Below are 13507 nucleotides of genomic sequence, written 5' to 3'. Positions count from 1 at the left end.
TGTCATAAAAGTGGCCTTCTCACTACGATATCGAATCCAGCTAGCGTCAGCCTATGACGCCTTTCTTGCGAAAATCGATATATATGTGACACCCTTTCAAACATAAAAGGCATAATCATAGAATATTTCCAGAGCATCTCGCCTCCATCCACAATTACACAAAGACCCATGTCTATCTCAATGATCCGAGCGCCTCTATCGCCACCCATTGGGCATATGCTCACTCTACCCTTCTTCCCTGCCCCAAGTCCACCCAAGTCAACGCAGGCAAAAAGAGGATACGAGCAAGCCTCGTCTCTAACAACGAGCGACAGCAAGCAATCATATTGTCTCTCCAATAGCCTTGAGTCGACGCAGCAAGAACAGTCTGACTCTATGTCCGTCGCTGAACTCGTAGCTGCGCGGACCCGGTGTCAACGTGCATGTCGCCGTTTCAATAATGCGGGCGAAGTCTCTCGAAGGCAAATGTTGGAGCTCTGGAAAGAGTAAGTACCAACGGGCTACCAGGCATATCTTATCTCTAGCTCCACCACGATCCGATCGCCTGTCATCCAAGCTTTGCTGATATCACCAGCATTCTGAACGACCAGACCCCTCTGCCTCCACCTCAAGAGGACCCTCTAGACGATGATATCCAGCTAGAACATTACCCTTGGATTGAACCTCCCTTTCGAATCGACTATGGACACAACTTGAAAGTGGGGGAGGGTGCCTTTATTAACTTCGATGCAGTCATCATCGACACCAGTTCAATAACAATCGGGGCGCGCACGTTGATTGGCCCTCGGGTCAGTTTGTACAGCGGCACGCATCCGTTAGACCCAGTTGAGCGGAATGGCTTCAAGGGTCCTCAGATCGGAAAAGAAATCCACATTGGAGAGGACTGCTGGCTAGCAGGCAACGTGACGGTCTTGCCTGGAGTGACTATCGGGAAGGGGGCAGTTATCGGAGCCGGCAGTGTGGTCAACAAGGTGGGTTTTGGAAGGAATTAATGAGAATGAATGAGGCCGAACAATGCTGACGCGAGCTGATCGTAGGATGTGCCTGCTTTTCACTTAGCTGTGGGCAATCCGGCGAGAGTGATTCGCAAGATTGAGACTGCCATGAGCGAGTGAATCTCCCTCACATTGTAATTGTTTCCAGACTGTACAGTACTGTATGTACATTGCCATTAGTGTGAGTTGGGATCTTACGGTCAATGTTGAGCATTCGGCTGGGACGGGTGTTATGAGTACTACAGAATTTGCCACTGTCAGTAGATGATTAGACAATGCAGACTGCACACTGAGGAATAGCCTAGACGGCACCAGCATTCCTACCGGAGTAGGGATTAAGTGGGGGGATATGATATGTTTTGCAACGATCGACGGTCTGGTGGGGACCGGTTTAACGGTCCTTCTCCGGGACCATGCAGCAAGCGAGGCGATAGACTACGTAAGTATTAAAATAGTCCAGGGAAGGTAAAGCTACCCCGCGCTAAGGATCAAAGAGTCAAGTGGAGTATGGGTTCAATTTAAGCTTCACGGGGGCTTTTTAGCTGTGCCTGACCTGTGAGCTGTGTGTCAAGTGTGTTGGCCCTAGAACTGCATCGCCCCTAGCCTAGAATCTAATGCTTTTCCTTTGGACTCTCTCTGCATGACACTTTCAGCCTATTACGCTTGGCTTCAGGTTGATCAGGGACAGGGATTCTCATTCCTAGAGCTGCTGGAGAGGTCTCCATCGTAGGAAAGGATTGATTAATGGAGACAGAATGACAATAAATATTGCATGATCACTTTGAAAGGGAAGTTTGGTGAGGTTGGGGTTCATGACGAGAAAATGATTTAATGGCATGGGATTTCCGGGATCAGGGGGCCTTCCACTGAGTTTACTACGTAGGAAATCCTAGGAACATAGGTTATTAACACTCATAGCAACATTTGATGTCATGCTTAAATGAGCTAGTATGGAATAATGAATTTATAGTTAGGCCAAATGTTTCTCCTCCGAATTAATCAATAGTGATGATTGCATTAAACAACCAGAGGACAGATAATGTCAACTGGCGGGACTGCCGTTGGCCAGAACTCTTTCTTACCCCCCCCTCCTCTTTCTCTTAACCCGCCGAATCGCGGCTCCACCGCAACGTCAGAGCTACTGCTACTGCTGCTGCTAGTCTACTGCTGCTCACTTCTTCCGCCTTTCACTTCCTCCACACTGCATTCACCATTCAACTTGTCGCGTTTCCCTTACCTTACCTGTCTTGTTATTCAACCTATCTACCTACCTAACTACCTTCATACACCTTCTCTCTCTCTCCCCCCTCCTCCTTTCTCGCTCTTCCCCCTCCCATCTTACTTCCGGTTCTTCGGGAAGAAAAAGCAGTCATCCATTCCTTTGTGGCTTGAATGGGTCAACTGAATCAGCTACTTAACTGATAGCTGCCTGCTTTCCATCCTCCCTTCTATCCAAAGAACAAAAGTTGGTTCCTCGTTTTATTCCGCTTCTCTAATCTACACCAACTGAGCTCAACCTTACCTTACTTCCCCATCCACTCCTTTGGTGCTCATACTCTAAGGAGTCTCTTCAGCCATACCAGAATCTATCTCTTATCAGCTTCTTGATTTTCCCTCCCAACCTCATTCTTCACCTCTAGTCGATCCATTTCACTACACTTCCCTCCACCCCCACCTTACTTAACCTTTTCCCTCCTTCCACCAAGCTAAGAAAAATGCTATGGCAGCTGCCCCGCTAGAGACCTCTAGCACCCCGCCCGACACTACCCCAGCCGATACGACGCGTCCCTTTGGTGATTCCATGGAAGATAACGACCCTCACTCTACGCGAAAACGTCCCCGTCTCGACAGTGGAAGTGGAGCATGTGATTCCTGGTCCGTCTCCAACGACACTTCCGCTTCTCAAGTTCCCAACCACATCACCGATGCTCCTGCCACTTTGGGCGAGGAAGCTTCCCCGTCGTCTCGTCCGGCCAGTCGAGTGACCATCAACGTGAAGTCTCCAATCTCCGAAACCATGGCTTCTGCTCCTAGCGATTCGCCGACAAAACAGGCCGGTCCCAGCCAACCAACGGCTCCCACCGATGGGGCCGGTGACGAAGCTCCCGCGGCAATATCCCTGTCGTCGTCGCCTGCGCAGAGTCCGGAAATCGAGGTGGCAGATCTAGAAGATATGGACCAGGATCCCAATACGTCGAGTTGGAAGCCGCTAGGGGAGGCACTGCGAGAACCGGTAACCCCGGAGCTTGTACAGCTTCACGACCATCTGTCTTTGATAGACACATTTCCGAAGCTTCGTCCGGGAACAGAGTCGCGCGAGAGCATGGAAGAGATTAGCGTGGCCCTTGAGAAAGGTACGGCTCTCGCCTGGGCTTGAGTGGGAAAGAAACTCAAACTGAATTCGCCTGCAGGCTCGGACCTCGACACCACAATCTTCAACGCCGTGAAGACGTGGCTGGACGATGTGGTGAACAACCTCAACTCTTTAACATATGCAGTCTTAGTAGAGGACCGTGATGCTTGGGAAGAGGTACCAAGCATGATGAATGGCTTGCTACGCCGGATGTGAGTAGGCTCTCTTGTCTTCGTGACTCCTCAAGACGGCCCGATCACAACCTTGGATCAACACTAATACCTGTGCAGTCAGGTGCTTGTACCGGAGCAAGGCGAGGCTCTGTGGGCTTGCTTGGAAGAATTCATCCTCAACTATGCCCAGCTGGCCCTCCACATTGTTCGTCTCGATACCCTGCTTCTGAACCAGGCGGTCAAGGACCCGAATTTGCAGCCATCAGAACTGTTGTCCAAAGGTTATTTGCCGTCGCTAGGATGGATACTGCAGATCAATCTTATCCCTTTCTTCCGTGCTATGGAGAAGTCCTTTGGCATTGAAGTCCCTAATATGATCACACGTATCAACGATAAACTCGCCTCGCCTCCATATGACATCGTTAAGCGACTGTCCGAGTTCGCGGCTTGCCTCACGAGCTTGGTAACTCAGTGGCCATACTTGTCACAGGCCTTGATCTTAGTCCTCGACATCGTGAATAACCTAGTAGAGTCGGGCGTCGAGCGACGCAAGTCCGGGGTTGACGAAGTACTGATCAATTCCCCCGTCTACAGCCGTACCCTCAAGGCGCTCTACCCTTTGGTTCGAGCTTTTGACGACAAGTATCAATTTCACATCACTAAGAAGTCTTCTTGGTTGTCCAGCGAAACCAGTGACCCAATGCTTCGCGCTGTCTCGCACACATATCTTAACTTCTGCCTTTGGAGTCGAGAATGGTCGGACCAGATTGTGGATGATCTCTGCATACAGATTCCTGCTGACATCCCACCTGATATCCCACTTGAAGCTCGGGCTTTCGTTGTCTATTATGGTTGGAAATTTGCTGTACTGAAGAAGCATATCATGGACGGGCGGATGGAACTCAGAGTGTACGGCATGGAAACGATGCAAGTCGACCTTGTCACTGTCTTTCGGCAGCATATTCAGCAAAGCCCCGATGGAGTCGATCACCCAGTTGTTCAATACCTGGTGGATTTCCTGAGGCGGAGCCGTATGGTGGAATATATTGTTGGCATCGATTCGCATCCGCAGCTGATCAGCAGAAGTGGGAACGTCATCGGATTTTTGGTGGTCACGTCCACGTATACCGACGCTGATACCGACACGATATGGAGGACGGTAACGGAGAGCCCGGATTCACGAGCGGTGTCTGAGATATTGGGAATGCTGTCGAGAACTTTTCATATGCACGTATCCACGTCGCCTACGTTGCTTTACCTTTGCTCTAAGCTCTTGGAACTCCCGTTGGCTCGCTTCGATGCGCGAATGATCGAATTCTGTGAACAGTTGCTATTCCATATGCGCGAGAAACACAGTGAACGGTATCGCCACGAGCTCTTAGGACATGTGGATGCTATTCCTTTACGCCTTTGTGTGCGCCTCATTCGGGAGAGTGCTGCCACTGAGGAGCTGTCCGTGGACCACAAGGCCCAGCTCCAGAAATTTGCGGCCCACCAACTGAGTGCTTTTATGGACATTGGTTTGAGTGAGTCTGACAAAATGGAAACCTACGAACTTTGCGTCCAAGATTTGGCCGAGATGAACGAATTTACGGCTGGCAGTATTCAGGCCCTGAATGCTCTTCTCGCAAATAATGACACTCCGAGCATCCGCAAGCTTGCCGAGGATTTTGATTTGACGCGCTTGGTGATAGCCGAGCTTACGAAAGCAGTGGCCGACCAGCAAATCGATATCGAGGATACTTTCTCTTGGAATGGGTTTCTCTCGCGCATACACCTGCTGTCTCGCATCATCGATAGCGTCCCGGAGTTTATAACACCAGATTTAAGCGATATCCTGTGGCGTGAGGTCTTGATGTCCAAGTCGCTCGTGCAGCAAGGTAGACGAGTTCTCTGGGACAGGTTATGTACTCTAACACGATGTGTCGCACAAGCGAACCCTTTCATCGAGCGATGCCTCTCCGAGTATCTGCCAAAGCTTTCGCCTGCTGAGGACTACTCGCAAGAAATCCTCTACTTTGCAAAACATGCCGTCAACTATGAGATTCGCTTCCGTCCTCCACCAGTTGCTGGCGAGAATGAAGTCGTGACCATTCCGGGTATGGAGCGAATCTGGAACATGATTCTGACTGCGCCGCCTGGCACCATTGAAACAGACGCGACCAGCTACGCCATCGAAGTATACCTTGATCATAGTGTGATCAATCGCTCCCCTCGCTCCGCAGTTGAAGCCACTCACATTGCGCTGGTCGATCGCTGTGTCGAACAGCTCAAAACAGCTGCTTCTAATCTGCGCCCTGCACATGCACACAGTGACCGGCCCATGGGAGAGTCGACGGGCACCGCATCTGAGTCTAGTGTCCACCCGGAAGAGCTAAGATTCAGCCGTTCCTTGCTTTTCCTGCGCCAGTTTCTCCAAGGTTTGAGAAGCCGCCCTCAATATAGCCCCCCTCAGAACTCAGCGTCCCTCGATCTGTCAACTAAGGTCATCAATGGTGAATTAATCAATATCCGCTATCAAGCTTTCAACGGTGGTACTCAAACCAAGGTAAACTCATTGCAGATTGGGGATCTATCAACCGCTGCGGAGCTCGTTGAAGCTCTAGTACGTGTGACAGGCTTCACCAAGCTGAATACTATATTTGGAGGCCAGCGGATTGATCTCTTTGAGAAACCCGACATTACCTTGCGGGATCTGAAGCTCGGAACTGGCCTCCTGATTGTTCGTCGAGACCCAGAAAGTCGAGAAGTAGCACTTACCGGACGACGCCAGTCTTTGACTTCGGTGGATTCTGAAGTGCTCAAGCATTTCGATGACCTTTATGATCTTCTGGGTATAGAGGAGCATCTAGCGCGAGAAGTAGGTCTTTTGCTCAGGATATAGCTAGCATCGGCTCTAACTGAATCTTTGTCACAGATCTATGATTTCCTTACCGTGTTTCCGCCACAGGAGAGAGTTTTACAGCTGGTAAAGTCTACTGAGAAGACTGAAGACGACATGTTTCCTATGGACAAGCCCTACTACTTTTTATACTCGGTCCATGCGCTTTCTGTATGTCTGCGCGAGGAGGCTTTGGAGGTGAGGCGAATAATCGTTCCCTGTTATTATCTGGACGCCACTAAATATGCTTCACAGTCCTCTCCGAATCAAGGTTATGTGTCTCATAGCATCAAAGTTCTTGTTTCCGCCTTAACACGTCCTGCTATGTCGGTTACTTTCGAAGAAAATGCTACAAAGCTGATGTTCGCCACGCATCTCGTCGAATGCCTACTCTACGCTCTCTTAGTGCAACCGGCTCCTGCTTCTGATACACCATCGGATACACCATTGATCTCAGATCCATCAGCGTTATCCCGGAAACTCCTTGAATGCATAGACGTCGCGCGAAGATTGCCATGCTCTCGTATTCCAGAAACTAGTGTCTTCAAGTTGATATGCCACTCATTCGCCATCATCACCGAAGGTTCTGTGCGTGATCTCAATTTCTGGGGCGCAGTCAAACAGTGCACAGAGTTTGACACGCTTCTGATTTCGCTTTTGTTGGACGAAACTCGTCAGCCCATTCGGAAAGGCATCGCAGAGAATATAGCTGTTGTCTGCAGTCCTTCATCGCTGCTGAAGAAGCAGGCCAAGCCTGCTCGCGCAGAAAATGAAGAGTCGAACGTCGCTTCGGACTTTGGGAATCCTATCCGTGTGGACATCTTAGCTACGGTCTGGGATGCTTTCACCAAGGCCTTTCCTAGGACCCTGGATCATGCGCCTCACTCCCACGAGTTCTTTGAGGTTGCCTTTCTAGTTTTCCGTTCTGTCGCTGAAAAATCGCCGCAAGATTTGGTATTCAGCCAGTATCTCAAGGAGTGGAGTCAGATTATGCTACGTCATAAAACCGAAGAGTTTGTTGGTCGCGAGCTTGTGGACGACCTGATTCTGGGTTTCTGTCGCCTGCTGAAAACATGCCTCGATCTGGCGAACAATACGGAGACCGCGATAGACACCTTCGATCTTGCTGAGCAACTTTTCGACAAGTACCTCTTCCCTGACCTATCGTTGCCGTCAGACGACCCGATTGTTCCCCAGATCCCAGTCATGCACACACAAACCCGCCAGGAGCTGTATTCTATCCTTTGTCAGCTCAGCGAGATTGATAGCAACTATGCTAAACTGGTGGATCGTCTCCTGGATGTCATCCCGCTGGAATACACATACTCCCCTTCGTGGTGCTTTGATCGCTTCAAGCTGATTCGCTCGCCGGAGGGCTATGCAGGACTCAAAAACTTGTCCAACACTTGCTACTTGAACTCTCTCCTTACTCAACTGTTCATGAATGTCGGTTTCCGTGAATTCATGATGCAGCTTGAGCTCGAAGATCCAGAGAGCTCACAGACCTTGCTTGATGAGACGAAAAAATTGTTCGCATACATGCAAGAGACGTGGCAAAAAAGCGTCGACTCACAGGGATTCGTTGATACCATCCGCACTTACGACAACGAAGCGATCGATGTTACCGTTCAGATGGACGTCGATGAGTTCTACAACCTGTTATTTGACCGATGGGAGGCTCAAATCCCGGGGCCGGAACAGAAAAAGAAATTTCGCTCGTTCTACGGCGGTCAGCTCGTGCAGCAGATAAAGTCCAAGGAATGTCCCCATATTTCCGAGCGTCTCGAGCCATTCTCCGCCATCCAGTGCGAGATCAAGGGCAAAGCAAGCCTTGAAGAGAGCTTGCAGGCCTACGTCGAAGGAGAAATTATGCAGGGAGATAACAAATACTCTTGCACATCCTGCGGTCGTCATGTCGACGCAGTCAAACGGGCTTGTCTGAAAGATGTACCTGACAACCTCATCTTCCATTTGAAGCGCTTTGACTTTGACATGGTGACAATGATGCGAAGCAAAATCAACGACGAGTTCAAATTCCCTGAGCGCATCGACATGAGTCCTTATAATGTCGAATATCTTGCCGATCAAAGCGCAGATATCAGAGAGGATATGTTCGAACTGGTTGGGGTTCTGGTACACAGCGGCACTGCCGAGTCTGGGCATTACTACTCCTTCATCCGTGAGAGGCCTACGGCGGACAACAGGGGGTCCTGGGTCGAATTTAATGACTCGGACGTCACGCGGTTCGATCACGGCAAAATTCCAGATCAATGCTTTGGCGGTATCAATGACTCTCTTGGATCTTCTTCGATGGGTCAGATGCGGTTCAACAAGGCTTGGAACGCTTACATGCTTTTTTATCAACGCGTTTCGAGTATGGAATCAGCAAGATTGACATATAAGCCTACAAGGCCTCATCATTCAGTACGGGTTCAATTGCCAACCCCTCTTGCAAACCACATCACCATGGAGAACGAACTATTTATACGGACATACTGTTTGTTGGATCCTTGCCACTCGTTCTTTATTCGGTTTATGCTCTCCTTGCTCCGTGACTCCGAGGACCCTGGACGTGAGCAGAGGTTGAAATTGGACAGGCAAATGATCGCCGTTGCTCTGGATACCTTCGAACAACTGTTGTCCCGAACTAGAGACCTTTCTCATCTCGATACATTTGTAGGTGAGATATTGAAAGTCATCGATGATAGTCCGCGAGCCGCTTTCAGGGTCATGCAATGGCTCGTGGAAAAACCGTCGGCGGTCCGCAATTTGATTCTGAAAAGCCCTCATGTAGCTGTCCGGAACAGCATGGTAAGGGTAATCATCTGTGCGCTTTCCAAACTCCAAGAAGCTCACCGAAGAGCCGACGCTGGAAGCAAAGAAGAGGAGAGATGGTTGAATAGATATTTGGACGCGTTTGAATCATTGGTAAACACCCTGGACGATCTCTGGACCATGATTCATACGGTGGGCAGGTCGTGGGATGACTACTTCGAGCTCCTACTTCTTCTCGTCAGCTTTGGAGGGGACGAGGCTGGAATAGTCCTCAACAGCGGGTTTCTGCAGAAATGCCTGGAGCTCGTGTGGCTTGACCACGAGGACCTGAAGCGACTTCGTCGTCATTATCTGGCATACTGTAAGCTGTTGGAGAAAGGCCGAAAGTTCTCGCATCGGAAGATGATGGATCTTCTGGCGGCGCTGCTGGAACATGTTAATCTCACCGTGCCGCCAAATCCAGACGATCGACGGGGGATACTGTCGGATGGCAGGTACACTCTCACTATCACGGAGAGTGATCTCGTTCGACCATTGGGGATGAAACAGGAATTACTGGTTCTGCAAAAGATTCTCCAGCAGTACAGCAGTCCTCAAGCTTGCAGAAAAATAGTTGGTGTGTTTATTGATGCGGAGCCCGACGCAGGCCTTCTCGACCCCATCTGCAGAATGTTGGAAGAAGGGCTGAGGCTCTCCCCTGCGGAAACTTGTACTCCCTTCTTGGAGGCGACATTGGTTTTCTGCCGTCAGAGCCCCGACAAAGACCGGATCGCTGGTTTGATTGAGTACGTGTCGAAAGGGATCGAGACCATTAACAACAGCGGGGGGAAGGAGCATCTCACCTTTTTCACGAGCGTCATGACCAGCAAAAACGAGCGTATCGGGCTTGATGAGGATTGGTTTATGACGCAGCTCATAGACAAGATTCCGGACTGGGCCCCTACATTGCTTATTTACCCTGAAAGGGCTGTGAGAAACATGACCTTGGAAGTTTTACGCCAGACAGTATTCAGTGGTCAAGATGGAAATGGTGAGAACTTGGAAACGCGTCAGGCAGAGGTCGCTAAGGAGCTGGTGGCTGCGAGCATTGAGAAACTTCGCAAGCTGGGTCAGCATGCATCCAGCACGGGTGTTGACATCAAATGTCTTGAATGCATTCGGACGGTTATTGATCACTGCCTTGCCACATACTTCGGTCCCAGCGACGAGGACCAAGAAGAAGTCCGTCGCGCACATGGTGTGTCAAAGCTCGCGGTATACACATGATCTACAATGCTGACACTGACTGTCTAGAATTCATTGCATCATTAGAGGAGGTGTTAGCGGGCCTGCCTGAGGAGGTAGCTTCGGGTAAGTAGTCATTTTTTATTAACTCTCCATGTCATCATCTAACACTAGTAACGCTCAGAATCTGATGCATTGTCTGCAGAAGAATGGGAGGACAACTCCGTCATGGCAAGTGATTCAGAGATGGGACCGGTAGCCTCTCCCTGAGTCCCATGTCTCTCCCGCTGCAAAAGGATTTGATGTACCACATATGAGAGACGAATTTACGGTAAACCTTCTTTTGTGTGCTTGTTGTGCTCGTTGCATCTACGGCGTTCCCTTCCAGCTGAGCTTGGCTCTATTAGACACGGGGCGTTTTTTTCTCGTTTAAACTGTTCTGGCTAATGCTGCTTCGATGGCTGGGTAACGGTTGGGTGAGGGGTGGGTGTTTCTGTTGCTCTCTGTCCTATGGTCTGTGTCTGCTTTAGCCGGTTCCAATAGTGCTGTTGCTCTTCTCTCTTTATGTGTCCTGTTGTTTGAGAGTAGGATGGCTATGCCTCACTCGGTGTGATGATTCTTGAAGGGTTGTCTGTTTGCTATCTACCAGATCATCGAACGCAAATGACAGTTTGATGACCATGAGCCTTCCACAAGTAGGTATTGCAGGTGCAGTAGGTTTCTGAGGATACCTACCCTACGTGTAAAAGAAGTAGGGATTCTCAGAGGCAAAGGCGTGCAGCATTGCGTATGAGTATCAAAGATAGCATGCTTGAACCCCATGCACCAACCCTATGGTTAGTTACTATTCTCGGTGCAGCTGTCTTCTAGACAAAACCAATTCATCGTCATCGTCATCACCGTCATCGACTCATGAATTTCTTCTCGCCTCTCCGATTCCAGTAGTGGTTTCAAGAATTATTTTTTTCGTTTCTTTCTAAACTATCTAGCTAGGCGCCAGCGCCTGTGCAAAGAACATCAAGTTTTGCAGCAAAGTGGAAAGAGGGAGGGGAAGGAATCTATAGACTCAGCGAAATGGGGGGGGGGGAGAAAATAAATCAATCAGCAAAGCTTAGAGACGAGACGAGAAAACGCTTCATACATCCTCAAACTCCTCATCGTCGTCCTCGTCGGATTCCTCCTTCTTAATGTCGGGCTCGACCTTGACTTTCTTGGCGGCGGGACCGCCGCCGTCCGTGGCCGGCGAGGCGACGGATGTCTGGGTGGCGCTGGCGAAGCTTGAATCCGTTTCGAGCTCGCGTTTGATTCCTGCTGTTGTTTGGGCGGTTGTTGTTGTGGTAATGGTGGTGGTGATGGTGGTGGTAGGTTTGGGCGCACTGGTGGGGCCGAGGCTACCAGCACCACCACCAGCAACGGCGGGGGAGGCGGCGCTGGTAGTTTCGCTGGCGGAGACGCCGCCGACGTCTTCGAATTCCTCGTCGAACTCGTCGTCCTCGTCGTCCTCGTCGTCGTCGCTGCTGGCGTCCTGCTGGGCCTGCAGGGCCTTCTCGCGCTCCATCTCGGCGTAGTAGGCGGCGACTTTGTCGTCCAGGCCGTCGACGTCGGGCTTGCGGTCCTCGTCCTCGTCCTTGATGATGGGTTTGATGTCGGCGTCATCGGTTTCGGTCTTCACAAGTGGCAGGTTGCTCCCGGCGGCGGTGGAGACGGTGGAGTGGGTGTGCCAGACGGGGAGGGCGTTCTGCTTCTCGACGGCGGCCTTGCGGGCGGCCTCGGCGGCCTGCTCGGCGGCGCTCTTCTCCTCGCTGGAGGTCAGGGAGATCTCGAGGGCGGTGGCGTCGGTCTTGGTGTTGCCGCGGACGGACTCCGGGTGGTTCTTGGAGGGGACGACGACCGAGGCCCGCGTGGGGTTGGTCTGCTGGTTGCGCACGACGTCGACCTTGTGGTCCCAGGCGGTGTCGAAGTCGTTGGGCGGCACCTCCACCGAGTCGATCTGCTTCAGCAGCTTCAGCATCGGGTCCAGCTGGTTCATCAGCTTGCTGTTCTTCTCGTGGCCCGTCCGGTCGATCCCCTCCGTCCCCTTCACGTCCTCCGTTCGCTCCAGGATCGCCCCGCAGTTCTGGCACTCGAACCCTTCCTCCGAGTACAGGCTCAGCACGTCCAGCTCCGTCCACTCCGCCCCGCACCGCAGGCACACGTACTCCTTGCGCTCCTCGCTGGGCGTGTACTGCGCCTTGATCGTCGACGTGAGCTTGGAGACTTTGTACTTGATCGCGTCCACCACCGGGTGCAGCGGGATGTAGTAGTATTCGCGGTTGACGGGGCGGGTCGAGCCGTCGCGGATTTCGGCGCGCGTGCTCCTGTATCGTTTTGGTTAGGGTTAGTGATTTGTTTTCTTTTCAGTAGGTGGAGTAGGAGAAGTAGGAGATGTGTATGCGCTATGGAGAGTGGTAAGACGTACACTGAGATCAGCCGGTCCTCGCGCAACTTGGCGCATAACTTGCGGAGGTCTTTCTGTTGCATGCCAAGCAGGAAGGCGAGGTCTTCTGCGTGGAGACTTGTTCTCTCATAATTTCGCAGTCAGCCCTTGTTAGGTGTTTTGTAAGATCGTAAGCTAAGCTTGGTGCAGCATACACGGAGTGGATGAAGAGCGCATCGACCACGAGGATGTGGCGGGTCTCGTAGAAAGCGCGGACCACGCTTCGGATGAGCGTGTTGGCGAGATCCATCGTGTGAGTGTTTGGTGTGACGAAGGGAGGTTCGATTCTTGCAGAGAGGGAAGGTAGTGGATCGGGTATAGGGATGTGGTGGGGATTGGCGCAAAGTGGTGACTGAGGGAGGGAGGCTATCCGGGCTTAGGCGCGGGTTCGAAGGGTGAGTTGGAGCGAGATGGACATGCTTCTCTTGTTTCGAGGATTGGAGGATAGAGAGTGAAGAAGAAGAAGCGCCGGAGTAGTAATGTTACCACCAAAGGAAGAAAGAGAAGAAAGAAAAGATCAAAGAAAGCGGAGGGCGGAGGGGAAAGTGAACAAATGGAGGAGCGTTGGAGATGAAGGAAGAATGAGCGGAGGTTGGCCTTGCCTTGACACCTGAGGCAAGCGATGGATGC

General features: G+C 51.2%; 3 protein-coding genes across 3 annotated transcripts; 2 read left to right on the top strand and 1 right to left on the bottom strand.

Annotated features, from left to right (window-relative positions):
- Positions 1-168: 168 nt before the first annotated feature.
- Positions 169-1725, top strand: BO95DRAFT_428002 (trimeric LpxA-like protein; the record flags this gene model as incomplete). Its single annotated transcript, XM_025584825.1, is given in 6 exon segments — positions 169-485; positions 575-971; positions 1144-1156; position 1176; positions 1296-1434; positions 1669-1725. The coding sequence occupies 6 exon segments, from the start codon at positions 169-171 to the stop codon at positions 1723-1725; spliced, it is 924 nt and encodes a 307-aa protein (XP_025446605.1).
- A 545-nt stretch (positions 1726-2270) lies between these two features.
- On the top strand, positions 2271-11063 carry BO95DRAFT_405070 (putative ubiquitin C-terminal hydrolase). Its single transcript, XM_025583985.1, has 7 exons — positions 2271-3349; positions 3407-3560; positions 3639-6381; positions 6439-6600; positions 6658-10414; positions 10471-10527; positions 10607-11063. The coding sequence occupies exons 1-7, from the start codon at positions 2716-2718 to the stop codon at positions 10669-10671; spliced, it is 7572 nt and encodes a 2523-aa protein (XP_025446604.1). The 5' UTR covers positions 2271-2715; the 3' UTR covers positions 10672-11063.
- A 403-nt stretch (positions 11064-11466) lies between these two features.
- BO95DRAFT_380649 (putative transcription factor TFIIE complex alpha subunit) lies at positions 11467-13405 on the bottom strand. Its single transcript, XM_025583347.1, has 3 exons — positions 13033-13405; positions 12860-12955; positions 11467-12758 (listed from the first exon to the last, which is right to left on the bottom strand). The coding sequence occupies exons 1-3, from the start codon at positions 13125-13127 to the stop codon at positions 11537-11539; spliced, it is 1413 nt and encodes a 470-aa protein (XP_025446603.1). The 5' UTR covers positions 13128-13405; the 3' UTR covers positions 11467-11536.
- Positions 13406-13507: the final 102 nt, after the last annotated feature.

The sequence above is a fragment of the Aspergillus brunneoviolaceus genome (genome assembly GCF_003184695.1).
Source record: "Aspergillus brunneoviolaceus CBS 621.78 unplaced genomic scaffold BO95scaffold_6, whole genome shotgun sequence".
Taxonomy (NCBI): domain Eukaryota; kingdom Fungi; phylum Ascomycota; class Eurotiomycetes; order Eurotiales; family Aspergillaceae; genus Aspergillus; species Aspergillus brunneoviolaceus.
This window is presented reverse-complemented; position numbering and strand designations above follow the sequence as displayed.